At 40.1% G+C, this 17,862-nt stretch overlaps 1 protein-coding gene across 1 annotated transcript; it reads left to right on the forward strand.

Moving 5' to 3' along the window:
- The first annotated feature begins 8,864 nt into the window (after positions 1–8,864).
- Positions 8,865–17,351, forward strand: LOC139720745 (uncharacterized). Its single transcript, XM_071632100.1, has 5 exons — positions 8,865–8,944; positions 12,568–13,575; positions 14,472–14,528; positions 16,103–16,573; positions 17,187–17,351. The coding sequence occupies exons 2-5, from the start codon at positions 12,592–12,594 to the stop codon at positions 17,349–17,351; spliced, it is 1,677 nt and encodes a 558-aa protein (XP_071488201.1). The 5' UTR covers positions 8,865–8,944; positions 12,568–12,591.
- The last annotated feature ends 511 nt before the right edge of the window (positions 17,352–17,862 follow it).

Genomic DNA, 17,862 nt, shown 5'->3' on the forward strand with positions numbered 1-17,862 from the left:
CTTTTTCTGTTTTATTTTATACATAGGAGAATTTTAACAAAGCTTTTCATATAATTGATTTTTTGTACCCCCCCCCCTTTGAGTTATAGTCTTTCGGGGGAGGGGGATCCGACAAGTGGATTTTTACTACACTGTACTATGCATGCAATCACGACGTCTGCCATCGCCCTTAGCTGGCTTTTGAAAAAGAGGGAAAAAAATAGAATAAAAAGCAGTATGTATACAGATAAGCTGGATATTAATTGCTTTACTGAATTTATAGATTTCTGATTTACAGAGTTCGTTTTAGGAACCCTCTTGGCGCTAAATACCATATACCGTACTGTAAGCGTACAATGTACGGTGTAATAATTATGCAGGGCCGGCAGAGTGTTTTCAAAAGTGGGTGGGGGGGGGGGGGAGGGAGCACTTCCGGGTTTCATGAGCTAACAAGCAATTCTCCTTCCATTTTCGGGTTTCTTCAGCAGACAAGCAAAAAAAAAAACAAAACCCCAAAAAACAATGTTATAAAAAATAAGGCTTCAGCGGAAAAAAAATAACCTTTTTACCGTGCTCACACTTCAAGATCTCTATCTATTTCTATTTAGTGTCACTTACGTCCTTCCGGGTTAAATATAAGTGGGGCCCAAAATGATGACTCCTTATGTATTTCTTTGTATGGTGCACAAAAAGTGGGGGGCCCTCCCCCCCTGCCCCCCCCCCCCCCCCCGGTTCCGCCGGCCATGTAATGTACCACATTTAGTTTACCATTTCCATTTCTTTTTTGCATATCAGGTGGTACATGGATACAAGGCAGCAGCTCGGAAATCCTCAATCACTGAGTAGCTTTGACCTCCAGCAGTGAAGAAGTATACATGACATTGTAAGAAATTGGAACAGGAATCCTTTGGACACTTGGATTCTCTTGACTTGCAGTTTATTCTGTCAGAAGTCCTCTCTTGAAGGACTTACTAGTACCGGAAAGGAGCCACCGAATATTTACTATGGCTACTGTGTGTGTGGAAGAGCTCGACGCTTTGTTTGAAGAAGCGTGGAACCGCATTCCGTGTTATATCGGACAGTGCTCGGAAGACTTTCCAAGCTCCCGCGGTTATCAGCCAACGCCATGTTCTCAGGATGGGAGTACAGAACCGACCGAGCAGTATGCCCGAGCAGAAGAATATCCATCATCACTTGGAAAAGCGGGAACGGAAGCGGACAACGGAGTTAGCACGCAGACGGCACTGCAAGGTGTAATCGATACTCGAACCAGCATAGCACGTGATACCAATACATCGTCATCCCGGACAGTTGGAAATGGCAAAGTTGAGTACCCTGGGGTCCAAGATTTTGGAGATATAAAGGAAGAGTTCGATGTCTTTGAGGTGAAATACGAACAAGGAGACGTGTTGAACGATTCCCACATGGAACAACATCCCGCAGGTCTACTAGATATTACCGCGATCATGTCAAAACCAGCTGGCCAACACCAAGCGACAAATGATGCGAGAAAAACTTCGCGCGCACACTTGGGGAGGGCAAACAAAACCCCCAATAGTGGTGGAGAACCATGCGTACCGACTGAGGCACGTGAAGAGATGGAAAGCACTGTAGGAGGTCACGGTGATATCGATACTATCGTTAGAACAACTCCTCGTCTTAATGATGATCATGGGTCAATTGATTTTTATCGAGGCTTGAAAAATTACCAATCACAAGGAAAGTTCACTGATGTCTGCATAGATAAAGTGCGAGACAAGGTTGAAAGAGTAGTTATCGACAGATACACATACTACAGGTGCAAGTTATGCCTCAAGACGTTTTCCGACCTGCATCCTACCATCAAACATGCCAGGTTACATGCCAGAGGAAATTACTTCTTTTGCGACAAATGCGGGCGGAAATTCAACTGCAAATTCAGTTACGACATTCACTTACAGTTCCATGCACAAGGGCAGTGGAGAGAAATCCCTGGTCCAGGCAGCCGCCTGTACACGTGTTCAATGTGTCACAAGTTCTTTCCAAGCAGAGCTTTGTTGTCATCCCATAAAGCAACCCACACAGAAGAATTGCCGTTTCGATGTGGCGTGTGCGACAAAGTGTTCCGGGCAATAAAGCAACGCGAACTGCATGAAAATACACACCAAGTTGTCAGAAAGAAACTGGCCTGTCCTGTTTGTGGTAAAGCTCTTAGTTCCACTGTAACGCTTGGTTTACACATGAGAAAACACAAATACTACAAGGCCGACATCGAAGCATACGCTTGTGACAAGTGCCCGGAAACCTTCGTGTCTGCAGCAAAAATCATGTCTCACGTGAAGACGTGTCATCCTCCCCGCCCATTCAGCGCAACATGCGAGAAGTGCGGACGCGGTTTCTCTCATCCTGTCCCGTTGCAACAGCATCAACGTTCCTGCCACGCCGAGAAGCCCACGACATTCCCTTGCAAGGTGTGCGGCAAAGAGTTCGGCAGGAAAGAGATGGTTTGGCGTCACGTAAAGATTCATTCCGATACTCGCCCGTACAAGTGTCGACACTGCGACATGGCTTTTAAGCATTCCGATAACAGACATCGGCATGAGATGCTACATTTCAAGGATGGCGAGTTTCGTGACGTTAAGCAACATACGTGGAAGGTCAGTCACGGAAAGGATGGCAGACAACTTCGCTAAATACCATGATTTCGTTATGATTTTATTAGCTTGGGACTGAAAGTGACTACCATGCAAACTACATTTTCAACTCATCTGAGCCACAGGGTCACGTGACCTGCTCTAATCTTTCATCGTCCGCCGGCGTCCGTCGTCGTGTGCAAACTTCTTTTTTTTTAACGTTTTGTTGTCTTCTTTCAAATCCTCATGAAATCTATTATAGTGCAGTGGATGGCAGGTTCGATTCCTGTTTTTTGTTGTATCGGATGTTTGTTGAAAATGGAGATCAGCAGTTGTGATCGATATACTAATTTCATTTATACATAGGGCAGACAAAATTGATGAGAAGTCATCCATCTTGAAAAATAAATGAATGAAAAATAAATGAATGAATGAATGAATGAATCTTATTTTCATCCCTAATTTATTATGTGTAATAGTCTTTTGTTATAAAAACAAGGCTTTAGAATCTCTGCAATCTGATTGGTCAATTGTTTTGCACTGGTTTTTACTGATCCACACTGAGCAATGCATCAAGTTCGAACTCACGACACAAGTCTTGTATATATATAGTGTAGTACATTGTAGGTGTACCGGACGCATGATGGGGAAACATGGTTGCATATTATGAATTTACGGACCCATTTTATAACACGTACAAACAATGATACACATGCCTATTTCGTTGATCAGTGAGAATTGGATGCTCTCGTTTAACTTTAGAACAGTCCAAAACAGTCAAAAACTGTGCTCGTGGGTTTAAAACAGTTCCAAAGTTTAATTTGCGCATCCAATTCTCATCGATTCACTCTGTCATGTGCATCATACACTAACCCATTACAGGGTATGTTACATAATATTCTGAAAGCTGATGGTCGAGTTTCGATTTAAAGTTTGATAGGACATTGAGGATGGCAAAATAGCTTCACTTCATCAAATTTCTGTATGAAATGGAATAAATGAAATAACAGAATGACGTCATCAGTTCATTCAAACTTATTCTTACTATTAGGCCTACTATTACTCCTATTCTCTCTTTGACTAGTTCTTTGACTACTTTTCATCCAGATTCAGTAGGTTGTCGCTTCTTATTGCTTTCTCTCTTCGTCCGGCGTCTGTCGTGCGTTTTCCGTCATGCGTCGTGTGTAAACTTTTTGAACTTTAATTTTCTTTGTGAAAACCCAATAACCAATTTTCACCAAACTTGGCAGGTAGCATCCTAAGGGGAATAGGATCTCATCCTAATGGGGAATAGGATCTCAGTTTGTTCAAATGAACAGTATGCCTCACGCGGGGGGAGGGGGACAACTCCCCCCCCCCCCCTCCCCACACACACACACAAATATAATCGTCTTCGCTAGAACCGGAAGTATTTCAGTTACTGTAATACTATGAGTTAGTACATTACGGACTGTAGTTTCACTTTTTTTTTTCATGGCGGCAGCAGGGTGCCGGTGTACCATCACAAGATGATCCATTCCTATAACTGTCCGTTCAAGTGTCGGCACTGCTTCTATACATGGGTTTTTAGGCAGTCTGACGCCAGACATCGCTACGAGATATTGCGTTTTAAGGAAGGTCAGCCAGGGAAAGGATGGTAGATAACTTCGCTAGATAAACGTTTATGATTCCATAATAGGCTCGGGGCTGACGTGACAAATCTTAATACAGTACTTCGTGTTGAAAGTAAAGTGTAAAAAGCAAACCAATCCAAAACAAAGCAAAACAAAACGAATAATGCAGTTCATCTTCATGAAGTAAAATCGGTGGGTATACGCACGGATGATCGTGTTGTGTTTTTGTTTTTGTTTTAGTTGTTTTTTTATGATGCAGGCTAATGCAAATCGTCTTTCGTGGTTTTGCCTTTTTGTGTGCACACTGCACAGCGCAGTATTTTGACAGATTTCGATGTTAGTATTTGTATGCGATATCTTATGCTTCCGCCAGGAAGTGTCATCGGACGCATGATTTACGGACTGTCCGTCCTACGTCCATTATTTGAACAAAGATCAGGGGCCAGTTTCATAAAACTTGTCATCAGTGACAAGTTGTCATAGATGTGACAAGCTACTGATTGGCTGAGAGTTAATTTGTCATAGAAATGTGGCAGTTGTCACTGATGACAAGTTTTATGAAACGGGCCCTGGACCATGGGATCAAGGAGCAAGGAAGAAAGATTAAGTAAAACTGGTACAATTCAAAAATATTTGCTCTATGAATCAATTATCTAGCCAAATGAAATCACGTTCAAAGTAAGGTATAGGCCCTATATACACTAAAACACATTTGGCGTTATGCCATCAAACTTTCAACATGACGATTGTCTTGACATGATAATCACTTATGTATTATGATTGGACAAAGGTCAAGGTCGAATGCTAAAAATTTTCACAATTTCCCCCTATATCATTATATCTCTTTAAGATCATTTTCATGTCACTTAGTGTATGCAGTATGCATGTATTACAGATTGAGGTTTTCTATACAGAAAGTATTGGGACGTAAGGTCAAGGTCAATGGTCAAGTCAAAATACTAAAGTTCCCCTTTCCCCTTCTTTATCTCGGAAACGGCTGTATCTTCATCAAATCTCAGCGGTTATACATGGAGGTATTGCCTGACATGGTTTCTCTTACAACGTTTGAGGTTAGAAGTCAAGGGTCAAATGTCAGGTTAAAATGATGAAATAAAACTATTTGTTTGCAACTACTAATTGTTTCTGAAATCATACTGTTTTCACCATACCCTGCAAATTGAATACATGTATACTCCCAGTAGTGTTTAGTAAATGCAATTTGTATAGGGCCTACCATTGTACATTTCAACACAGTGATTATGCAGGAAACATATTTTTTGGCCACATAGAGTTAAAAGTAAAGAGAAATGCAAACATTCACATTAATTTCATATTTTAAACGTATGACTCAAGTATTGTCAAGAAACTGGTGTATAATTACCAGATGATTGTTCGTCAGTCATGTGAAATTGCCGTCTATCATTGGCAATATAGACCTACTGGGAGAATAGGTGATGAATAATACGGGATTAGCATGGCAGTCGCCGACATTTCTTGTATACAATAATCTACCACAGGAACAAAGTACTGATTTCAGTCGGCCAGAAAAGAGAATAAAATGTTTTCGTTACAACAGATTTTGCTGTGCAGGTACCTTGTGTTCATTGTTCATGTTTTGTGTGAGTGTTTAATGATAAACCAGCACAACCATACGGTGTATATTTGTTTGTTTGTTTTTTGATTAGCGCAAAATATATATTCTTTTTTTCTTTACGTACTTGTTTCTCTAAATGGCTTACATAAAAATACACCATTGTCATTCCACCATCAAAAGTTCGATATGAATGTAATAAAAAAGTATCAACATTTCTTTCGTCAACAATTAAGGTTGTCATCTGTGTGTTACGTGTAGTTACTCTGCTATTAAAGGACAAGTTCACCTTCATAGACATGTGGGTTGAGTGAATGCCGCAATATTAATAGAACACATCAGTGAGAGTTTGAGCAAAATCGGATAATCCGTTAAAAAGTTATGAATTTTTGAAGTTTCTGCTCAATCACGGCTGGATGAAAAGACTACTATAGCTTGTGATGTCACATGAGTACAACGATATAAAGAAAGATTAAAGAAAATTCAACATATTTCCATTTTTCTCGCAAAACAAAAGAACACTCGACTTCTCTCTTTCAGAAGGCAGGGGGAATAATATTACCCTTAACATACGTCAGTTAGCAAGTCGAAGAAATGTGCACTTTATTCAAAAAGTAAAGTTTTGTGAAATTCACTTTTTATTTTTCTTATATAGTTGTACGCATGTGACATCATACACTGTAGTAGTCTTCTCTTCCAGCAGTGACTGCGCAGATACTTACAATATTCGTAACTTTTGAACGGATTGTCCAATTTTCCTCAAACTTTCACTGATGTGTTCTACTAATATTGCTGCATTCTCTAAATCCTTATGTATATGAAGGTGGACTTGTCCTTTAAACTTGGCAACACATTTTTCAAAGGGGGCTTTCCCCCGAATACAGACACAGTGATTGAGTGAATGCAGCAATGTACTATGTGCCTTAAGCTCGATGATAAGAAAAGTACAACAGTTTACGACGTCACGGAAAAACAACGATATAAAGGGAAATACAACAGAGAATTCCGTTCCGTTGTGTATACAACTAGTAGCATAATAAAAGAACAATTGTCTTGGGGCTTACCTCTTGCGGAAAACATGTATATTCATCATTTGTATATTACACGTACCTGTATGTCAGCAACAAGTCAAAGGAAAGTTAATTGTTTTTTTTATTTCACAAGAATGATATATATATATATATATATATATATATATATATATATATATATCCCTAGTTGGCACCTTAGGGGAGACATATTGGGGGGAAGTGTCTTCATTAGGGAGACAACTGGTCATTAAGGAGACAATTTTCGTGTCTCCATTGCGTAAACTGCCATTGAACATGTATATGAAAAATTTGCATATAAAACAAATGGAAATGTCTTCCAAATGACCCATCTAGGAGTATATATATATATATATTTATTCTGTACACATTTTGTTGATATTGCTCTACAGTGCCGTCATGAACTGCTGAGAACTGTTACAGTCTTCTCATGCAGTGAGGGCCAAACCAAACTTTCAAAACTTTAGAAAGGACAGATACTTCTAGTCCGATTTTCGGTAAACTTCACCATTGAGTTCTAACATTGCTTCATTTACACAATACACGTGCATTCTATTTGGGGACACTTCTCCTTATCGAAGAAATCCAGTCCAAATATAAGTTAGTTTGATAAAAAAGAGTAAAATTTGACTGAAATCGGATGAAAAATAAGGAATTTATGACACTTTGAAGTTTTCCTAATTTCTGCAAAACAGTTCTTGTACAGTGGATATGAATATGCAAATGAGTGAGCTAACCATGTCATACCCACATAACTCTACACACAGAGAGTTCTGTGTAGAGTTCTGTGGTCATAATATTATACCCTCACAATTTTCCATTGATCGTGAACAAAAAAAAAAGATGAAAATTCAATGTTTCTGTCATTGAAGTCTGAAACATGATGTTATTCCTGGTTGGATAACTTCAGAATAGTGATCAGTTAGATATACGAGGATGTGAGCCTCGGGCATAATTGCGTTTGAATGAAAAACTGGAAATGTCAAAATTTTATGTACAAACTATATGGTAAGTTGTGAGGGATCCGAACGATGTTCTCACTTTGCCTTTTGCATATTTTAATTCATATTGACTGTTCAAGAACTGTTTCCCCCCAAATAGCGAAATTTTAAAATGTCATAACTTCCTTATTTTTCATCCGATTTCGATCAAATTCATACTGTTGAACTTGTAATATTTTACTCTTTCTTGTCAGACTAACCTATTTGGATTGGATTTCCCCTTTAAACGTAATGTCACCGGGCATGTAGGCAACGTATAATCTTATCCTAACGTACAGGGTGAGCAGGTATTTTAGCGTAAGAGTATTAGGGACAGCAAATAGCCTGTTCACAGTGACAAACAGTAGGTCTATAATAATAGCGTCTTCTCAAATAAATTCTAGATATACTGGTACAATCACATTTCTGCTTCTTCCATTTTTTTTTTCAGTATGGGGGGGGGGGGGGGTGGTGGTGAATGATTGTTCATATACATTGTACAGGCCACCCCTCCACTTCTGAGGGGAGGGGATGCATCTATCCCCATCCCCCCTCTCCTTCCCGGGATTACGCCCATGGTTATGGGACACAACCACAACTATACAATCCACGCCTTTTAAGGGATTCCCCAATTACATTTCCACCTAGAATGTTCGAAGGGATATGTGCCTATAGGCATAATAGTGTAATTGGAACAACGCCAGATCCAGCAGTATACATTACTTCATGTACCTTTTATTATTTTTTAATGATCATTATCCTACATTGCCATTGTGAGAATCTTATGAGCAGATAATCATTGGATAAGGAGGGGATAAATGCCAATGCTTAGCGGTCGTCTCCAGTAGATCAGCAAATTCAACACAGCAAAATGAGTCTGCTTTTTGCAGACTATGCTCGGATTAGGTCTACACAAGCTTGATCCGCATTCATGTTAGGATGCGGCAAGTACGACAAACTGAACCCAGTCCAGGAAGTATACACATCGGCCAAAACAATCGTGAGCTGCTAGCCGAATCTGAAAGTGTACTGCCACTTATAGCACATTTACAGAAGAAATATTGCAAAAATCGTCGTGGAAACGCTGATTTTACATCATTGAAAGACTTCGTCATCTCAGGTGAGTCGTGTAACGAATCTGATTTGCCGCAACTGTCTGTTTTTAACATATATGGCCAGTATGATGAGAGAGGCGATCAGGCGGACAGCGCAGACGATGCTGCGATCCTTCCCATGCGGGTGTGTGAATGCAGTGGATCACACAGCTTCATGCACGTACACACAGTCGGTAGTACAAGCAGCGGACTGGGATCATGGTGGAGCAACCGACGTTCGCTCTCGCAAGTCAGCTTTTTGTGCGTTTGCATGCGAAACACATGGAGAGCTCTGTGTGCATGTGGTGTATCGGCGGCAAAACCGTCGTTGGCTCTGCTCTGAACATATCACCGAACACGAGGCACACAACGCGGAAAAACCCCCACAACAACAACAAAATGCCAATCCGACCTCTGCCTAGTAGTCTCATTTTCAGACAGGAATTATTTTGCACTGCTAATGCATGCATGCGTCTTCACTTTGTCGGTAAGAGAATTAATTGTTACGAATTCAGCCAACGATATTTCGTAGTTCTTATCGTTATCTCACGCCAGTATCTTATTCGAGTTTCTAATAATGATGATAATAAACAACATTATGGCGCAGCTAGCGATATATCTGCGGATTGACAAAGAACAGATAATTGAAATACAGAATACTGTATGTATGCTGTGATTACGAACAAAGAGAACACACACTCACACACATATAATTTATATATATATATAACTTATATTTAAAGACGATGAAGACAAATAAGTTGACATAATGCATTAGATTCCAACTTCATTTATTTATTTATTTATTTTTTTTTTTTAGCTGAAGTTGGAATCTAATGCATTATGTCAACTTGTTTGTCTTCATCGTCTTCATGCTCTTATTCCAAAACGCGGATAATGATACCATAATTTATATATGTTTTGAGGACCGTACTACTAAATGATATTTAAATTTGTTTGCACTGCATCAGTGTTTTGAATGTGAAAGGAAAGTTTGTTCCAAAGTTCTGAAGCAATGAAAGGAAATGTCATATAATAACTGTATAAATGGGTACAGGCGCGATCGAGGACCAAATATAGGCCTACATGTATAGGGTGCAGAGTGAAGGAAGAATGGAGAGATCAGGCTGAAGTGGAGCGGAGAGAAATCAAGTCTTTGGGATACAAGCTGACCTATAAGCATGTACATGTGGTAGGCCTAAAGGGTCAACGTTATTACATATTCTGATAATCAAAATCCATAAGAAGAACAATGAGGTGATAAGTAAGTCGATGTATGTATGGGGAGCCAAATGAAAGGATCGGAGAATTGGAGTAATGTGCTCAGATCTTTTTGTATTGAAGGGATGATATAGTTTCGGATGGGATAAGGCCTCAGCTTTCTAACTTCTTTTTTTTTTTCTTTTTATAAGATCATTATTCGAGATAATGAGAAACATCTTATGAAATATGAAAGAGCGTATTATTATAAGGAGAATTCAAAGTTTATTCGTTAAAAATTGGTTTTGAAGTGGCTGAGATATGCAAAACGAAGCGATAGTAATAAAAGATGGGACCCACCTTTTTATGATTTTTTTAAAAACTTCTTTCTTGATATGATTGTCAGTCATTTCAAAACCGATTTTCACCCAACAAAATGTTCAATTCCTCATAGAATTGTATGCTCTTTATCATTTCACAAAGTAGTTTCTACGAGTCCTGCGAAAAAAAAGAAGAAGAATTCTCATCTCAACCAGTCTTAGCCCTTCAAGGGTCACGAGACAATAGGCCAGCAGCTTTTTGTAGTGGTGCAGTATTTGAAGCACGGAGGCCAGTGAGAAGGATATTGACTGATCAAGATGAGAAGACACAAATGCATTGATAAGACGTTCGGTGGAAGGCTGATCCAATATTTTTTTTTTCTTTTTTGTGCGGATTTTACAAATTTTACAGATGCAGCATTACCACCTTGTCATCTACCCTATCATTATCATTTTGATAATACTATAGAAACTATATGTTCAAGTCATTAAAGAGTAGCTCCTCTTTCATCTATTACTAGTCAATCAACGTAAAAAAGAAGCGAGGTAGAGCCCACAGAGGCGACTCGAACTGTACTAGTCCGAAAGGTGCTCAAGCTGCTGTTGACATCACAGTGTTCACGTCCTGATTTTTTTTCCTAAAGGGGAATGAAACCAAAATAGGACCTACACGTGTGGATGACTGCGTGTGACAATATCACTGGAGGAAGTCATCAGTGAAGTTTGAGGAAAATTGGACAATCTGTTCAAAAGTTATGAACTTTTAAAGTTGTGGTGCCGCCTTCCGTGAATGAGAGGTCACTATAGTTCATGACGTCACGTATGGAAAATGGTAGCTTATTATTTTCACTTTTCCAACATAATTAAAGAGCTTTTGACTTCTTTTAGAAGGCAAAGTGAAACCAATAGAAATTGAGTCGAGGGAATGTGTCTTTTTCATTAAAAAGTATCTTCAAATCAAGCGATCGCTGCCCCAAAACTTTAAACATTCATAACTTTTGAACAGATTGTCCGATGCATAATGACTACTCGAGTGCTATTTTTGATGGGTACAGTGCGTATCAAAAAAAAAAGATGGAAATCCAATGTTGGAGGGCTACTATTTCACAATTGTCAGCTATGGAGAGCGCAATGTTGGTTGTGAGGGAACTCTTCCTCTTTCCATTGATACCTATTTATGTTGACAAATGTCACGCATGACTGAGCACATGAACTTTAAAGACAGCAATGACAAATGGACTTTTTTCGAGTTTGAGTGTCACATGAAGGAACAATGAATGTCTCACTGAATGGATGAGATCTGTCAATGAAAGTTATCAAATTAACAAGCCAAACTGCACGGATGCAAGTTTGTATTTAGGGTTAATTCTTCTAACCGTTTATGGCACATTCTAACCTTCAATATGGCCACTTGTCGACAACTTGGTCACTCCCACAAAGGCTGTCCCATTATCCTATTTCTCTAGCTTCGTGTTCAAACCATAATATAGTTTGTCGGTGCGAGCTATATATGTGTTAAATATGAACAGGGAAAATGGACTGTGTGGGTTGGCCTTTGTGGGAGTGACCAAATTATCGGACAGGTGGCCATGTTAGAGGTTATAGATCATAATGTTAGAAGAAGCCCTCAATACAAATTCCTTAAAAAAAATCAAACCTGCATTCGTAAAGGCTGGCCTGTTTCATATTTAGCCACTTTCACGGTAGCTTCACGCTTTCACTGACAGATCTCATCCATTAATGAGACATTATTACTTCATGCGACACTCAAACTTGGAAATAGTGCAGTTTGACATTGTTGTCTTTAAAGTTCATAAATATATGCTCAGTCATGCGAGATATATTTATAATATTTGGTACCAATGGAAAAAGAAAGAGTTCCCCTTTCCTTGCAACCAACATTGTGCTCTCCATAGCTGACAGTAGGAATTGGCAACCCTCCAAAGTTGGATTGCCTTTTCTTTTTATACGCACTGTATAATCATACGACAGAGCCCCTTTTTAGCCAAACTTTTTAGCCAGTCATTTATCGCGTGGATCCTGTACGTGTTTGCATGTTTCTATTGTGATATACTTTAAAGCTTTGACATGTATTATTGAACTCATATCATTTTCTGTGTTGTTTACAGGGGAGTTTGTAAGGCGGTGAGAAAATGAAACGCTTAAGAAGTCTACCGCTGGAGCCCAAGGGGCATAACTTCAGTTTCTATGAGAAGCTCTTACTCCTCGACCTGATCAGCGAGCACGGAAAAGAATTGATAGAGGAGAACGACACGCTGTCGTTCTTTCGGAGGACGCGAATCTGGCGAGTCATCCACACGGAGTACAACCGGCAGCAGGGAGTCAGCGAACGGTCCGAGAAGCAGCTCCGGCTGCTCTGGAAGAATTTGAAGGCGAGATCCAAGCGAGAGTTTCGCCTGAACGCAGCGAAATATCGCGTTCCCGGGAGTCAGATCCAGGACCCGTTACTGCGCAAGATGAACATGATGATAGGTATGGACGTTTCCGACGATAGCCCGAAACCGCGGCAAATGGTGCCGAGGCCTGGTTATGGACATCTCACTGTCGCCAAGGCTCTGACTGCCGCCAGGGCCGCGTCGTCAACCGCCAGGGCCGCGCCGTCAGCCTCCAGGGCCATACCGTCAGCTTGCTCATCGAGGGGGCTCCCGACGACGAATTTGGCTCCTAGGGCAGTAGTCCGCTTAGAGAAAGCTAGAACGAGTCAGCTGCAGATTGCGCGAACTTACAGCATGGCACCATCAACTCAGGTCAACTCAGGTGATTCAACCTCGCAGATGCATAATACAATGAGACCCCAAACCTCCTCCGCCATGTCCACACATAACTTTACTCAGAAAAGCGTCGAGCTGAACAGTCCAGCTCCCATTCTCATTCCCGACGAGCAATTGATACCTGGTCAACATGAGAGCAAGATCTCCGTCGCTACAGTTCCCAATCCTCAGACACATTATGGAGCGGCACAAGAGATGTGTTCCACCGTCGATGCCGAGCGTGCCGGTGCTGCAGCAGCTGCAGCGACGAAGCGACGCAAGAAAACTGTGCCTAGGAAGGCGCACTCCGCGGTTAAGCCTGAGGCGATCAGCAGCGTGACCAATGATGACGTCATAGCTGTCCAGGTAGGAATTTTTTTGAGTGTCTCTCTCTCTTATTTTTAGTTAGGAGAGAAACGCTATAAGCAACATTATCTCGGTAGCGATTGATATAAGAGCCCACTTAATTTTTAAAGAATTTTAGTACAGGTATCAATCTTCTGGCAGAGATGTACGGGATTATTATGAAGAGTTTCATAGCAGAACGAGTTAAGCGCCATTTCTGATCATTATCAGATAAAGCAAAACAAAAACAACAACAAACAAACAAGAAACCCTTTCCAATGATTCCTCACTTGTTGCATAATAAGGAACGTTGTTTCACTCATGAAAAATGTCCCATATTTTCATTTTGTTTTCTTTGTCATAATTATGAGGTTTACTCGTAAATATTTCAAGTTTACAAGAATGGTTTAGGGAGTTAACTCCTTTTACAATCAAACTTTTCATAATACTACTTTATGTGAACGTAGTTCCTATTACTTTACCAAGTTAACAACATGTGTATGTCGCTTACAGTAATTCTTCGAGCCATTGTCATCTAACGTGCTCTGAGTGTAGTGTAAATTAAGATTAAAAAGAAAAGAAATTGTTAAGAATTTTGAGTGTAAATACTTTGTGCTTTGATCTCCTTGCAAGTCGCAGCGCCGCCTGCACTGAAGGCGAACAAAACAAAACAAAATAAGCCTTTAATAAAAATAAAACAACCTGTAGTTGATCACATACATGGAATCTGATAAAAACATTTGACGTAATATCAGTAATACCACCGTATAGTATTTTCATTTTCGTTGAGTCACACACTCTCTCTCTATATGTATACATATAGATATGATAAATATATGCGCGCGTGTGTGTGTATGTGTGTGTATGTGTTTGTGTTTATGCCAGAAAGTCTCTTAATGCTGTCTCTTTCCTTGTAGGGCTCAAGCGGTATTTCAGATGACTTTTTGATAAAGAGCGAAGTGGTTGCGGAAGAGGTAAGATGCAAATTAAAATCATTTGACTTACACTGATCAGACTTAAGAAAAACTCATATGGAACTAGCTGAAAGCCAAATAAAAGAACAGTTAAAATGTGATTCATTTTGACTCCTCCCCCCCCCCAAAAAAAAAAAAAAAAAAATCCGTTTTACTCCGAATCACGCCACTTATGTCACGTAATAAAGCAAACGGTATCATGCTTTTATACCACGGTCCCACTGGATCGTACATGAAAACTTTATGAATATACTAATTCCCAAATTTCAGTATTCTTATAGCCAGCATTCCTTTTCTAAAGTCGTTGTTTCACAATCGTTGCAATACCAGAGAAATCTACTGTGAACGATACATTTTGTATTATGTCTTCTGAAATTCATATGGAAAAAAAAATCTGAGAAAAGTTTGTACACGCAAGAGAATAGAGAACTCACGGAGGAAAAAATACCTTCTGCTGCGACGATTGCGGCTGCTATGTTATACCGATATTACTATAACTGTTAAACATGTGACCCTTCAGCATACTTTATCTTTTTCTTTTATGTTAAAGTTTTGATTCCTAGTAAACTGTATCTCATTTGAAGTTTTTGATGTGCATGAGTTTACTCTACTGATTAACTCCGTCATGGAGTGGACTTTAATGTAACACTTAGTTTCCATACGCCTGCAAAAACTGCCGATTTTGTTTTCTCTGCAATGGACACCTGTGCATAAGAAATATGTGAAATAACGCTTTGCTGACACGATATAAGTTGGATATCGACGAAAATGTGAAATAATTGGCAAAGAAGTACGCCGGCCACCATCACGTATGTGTTCTACCTTCCCATTACACTGAGGTTGCTTGAGGAATAAACGTCGGGTACTCCGATCTAAATCATTTTGTACTTTTGATCCCAAAATACTTCCCTCCCCACTCCCCCCCCCCCAACCCTAAGAAAATAAACACAAAAACATGACATAACATTATGAAACAAAAAATAATATCCTGATGGTAAATCGCGTCACCCAAACATGTTGTTTACATGGTGTTTATATTTCCCCTGTTTGTCCGAACTCATCATAACTCCTAAAAACAATTAAAATCGTTATGTGACTGAGCGAACACATTCTCTGACGATACATGTACTACAGTATTGGGTGTAGATATGAGAGACAATGTAATCCGTCATGATGTCACTGAGTTAAGAGATGTTAACTTATTTTCTTCATTATTTTGAAAGAATGTAGGTGATGTCGCGGATGGCCACACTATAAAAGAAGAAGCAGCTGTTGAGCAGGTAAGACGCAAAAATGAAAGGTGGTATACTGTAAGCAAAATAGTGCTGATAAACTGCTTGAGATAAGCCCATTTACACCTCCTCTAAACAAAAGGCTCTTTTGATATTGATTATTCTGTGGGCAATTTTTCACATTATGATTGCAAGAATCACAATCGTGGCTGGTACATGGTCAGGTGCAACACATCGTGCAATATATACATGTACTGTATATAGTCCATTATCGGAATCGTTAGTTTGGAAAGTTGCATCCCTTGTGTTTCTAAGTCACCTAGTTTGACTTTTGGTTGATAGGAAAATGATAACGAATGGCAAGAACTGGTGGAGGTTGATCAGCAAACGGACCCGAACGATGAGTCGTTGTCAGGGGCAACAGAGCCATACCAGCAGGCGTCAACGGTGGGACCCGTCCTGCAGAATAATCTACACAACCACATTCTCGTCGGACAGCGCCGCCGGCGACTAACAAGTAGAAAAACTACAGCAGAGCAGAATGATTTCGCCACCAGCTTCCAGCCGAATCCCCACGAAGACCCTGGTCGGGTATCTCCGGAAGAGATCGGCGATGTTGCCATGTCGGAGGTTGACACGTTTACGGACCAGCCGCCAGTGGTGCTTCTGGATGCCCCGGAAGGAACGCAGGGAAATGGGAATGGAGCGTGTGACTGCAGACTGCACGGCTGCGTGGAATACCATTCTCAGATGATTGAAATGGCCAAGAAAGAGCACGACACGAAGATGGCATCTATACTAATGAAGAGGAAAGTGAGTAGGAGGAACGGTATTTTATTAATCTATTTTATAACATGACACCAAAGGTTTTGCCAAGTCTTGTGTGATATATGGCCGGGGCTCTTGCTTTACAATTGCATATTTCTAACCGTTTAAATGAATAACGCAGGTTGGTGAAAACGCTGTCCATGGCAATGGTACAATCTGTCAACGACGTAATGCTTGTTGTTTAGAAATCATTTTTTTTTTTTTGCATGCTCTTATATTCTAAAAATATCATTTCTACTTTCGGCATCAAAGGCTCAACCACTTTCTGATGAATTTGGGAAAAAACACCGCCAGAAGCCTACCCAACAAAAAGGTAGTCATAATTCATTATGGTTTTGACATGTCGTCTGTCACTGCCAAAGTAACAGTAAAATGTGTGAGAGATAATGACGAGAATATACCTGAAGCATCACTCCACTCCTGCGGAGCAAAATTTGAGTGTTAGTGGTTGATATAATGGTGCTCCTCGTCTATCGCTTGAGACGCGAAGAGGTCACCACAATGGTATTTCTGAAGTTCTTAAAAGATTGCCAAATTTGAATTAAAATTCTGGTTTGTGTAATGGTTTTCCGTTTCCCCCTCCCTCCCTCCCATCCAGCAAATCATGCAGATCAAACGGCGCGAGCATCTAGCGAAGATGGAGAACTTCCGCCTGAACAAGGAGATCCTCCGCCTTAAGAAGCGCAAACTGGAGCTAGAGATTAAGAACGGAATGTATCTTGATGAGATGGACGATGCATTAGAAGAAGATAACTTCCACTAGAGTGGAATCCGAAAGGGAGCAGAAAAAGAGACAAATAAAGGAGAGTTAAGTTCGTCTGTGCGTTCATGACTAAAATAGCATAATGTCGAAGAAATCTATGGTAAAAAAATCAAGTACAATATGCGATATGAACCATGGAGGGCACCTTCCTCATGAAACATTGCACCTTACCGAGTTGTATGATGGCTTTGAGGAGAGTAGATTTCATTAAATGAAAGGGACACAATGTGTAGGGAAACTTCTGTTTTTGATTTCTCGTCAGCACGACTAGAAGGGTAGATAAGCATGGTTTGTAGAGATCGAGAATAGAATGCTTGTTGACAAGGCAGAAAACACCATTGAAGAGAATGACTTCTCCTAAACAAAATGAGAAAAACACACCTTTTTCACCTTCCGCATTTGACTGACAACGCCAGATGACAATACTTTATATAGTTGAATCATCTAGTTTGTAATCGCCATCTCAATTGTATAGATTAATTTATTTTCAACTCACGTGCAAAATGTTAAG

Source organism: Diadema antillarum, unplaced genomic scaffold (assembly GCF_040938485.1).
Source record: "Diadema antillarum isolate AM-2024a unplaced genomic scaffold, OU_Dant_1.0 scf00000132, whole genome shotgun sequence".
Classification (NCBI taxonomy): domain Eukaryota; kingdom Metazoa; phylum Echinodermata; class Echinoidea; order Diadematoida; family Diadematidae; genus Diadema; species Diadema antillarum.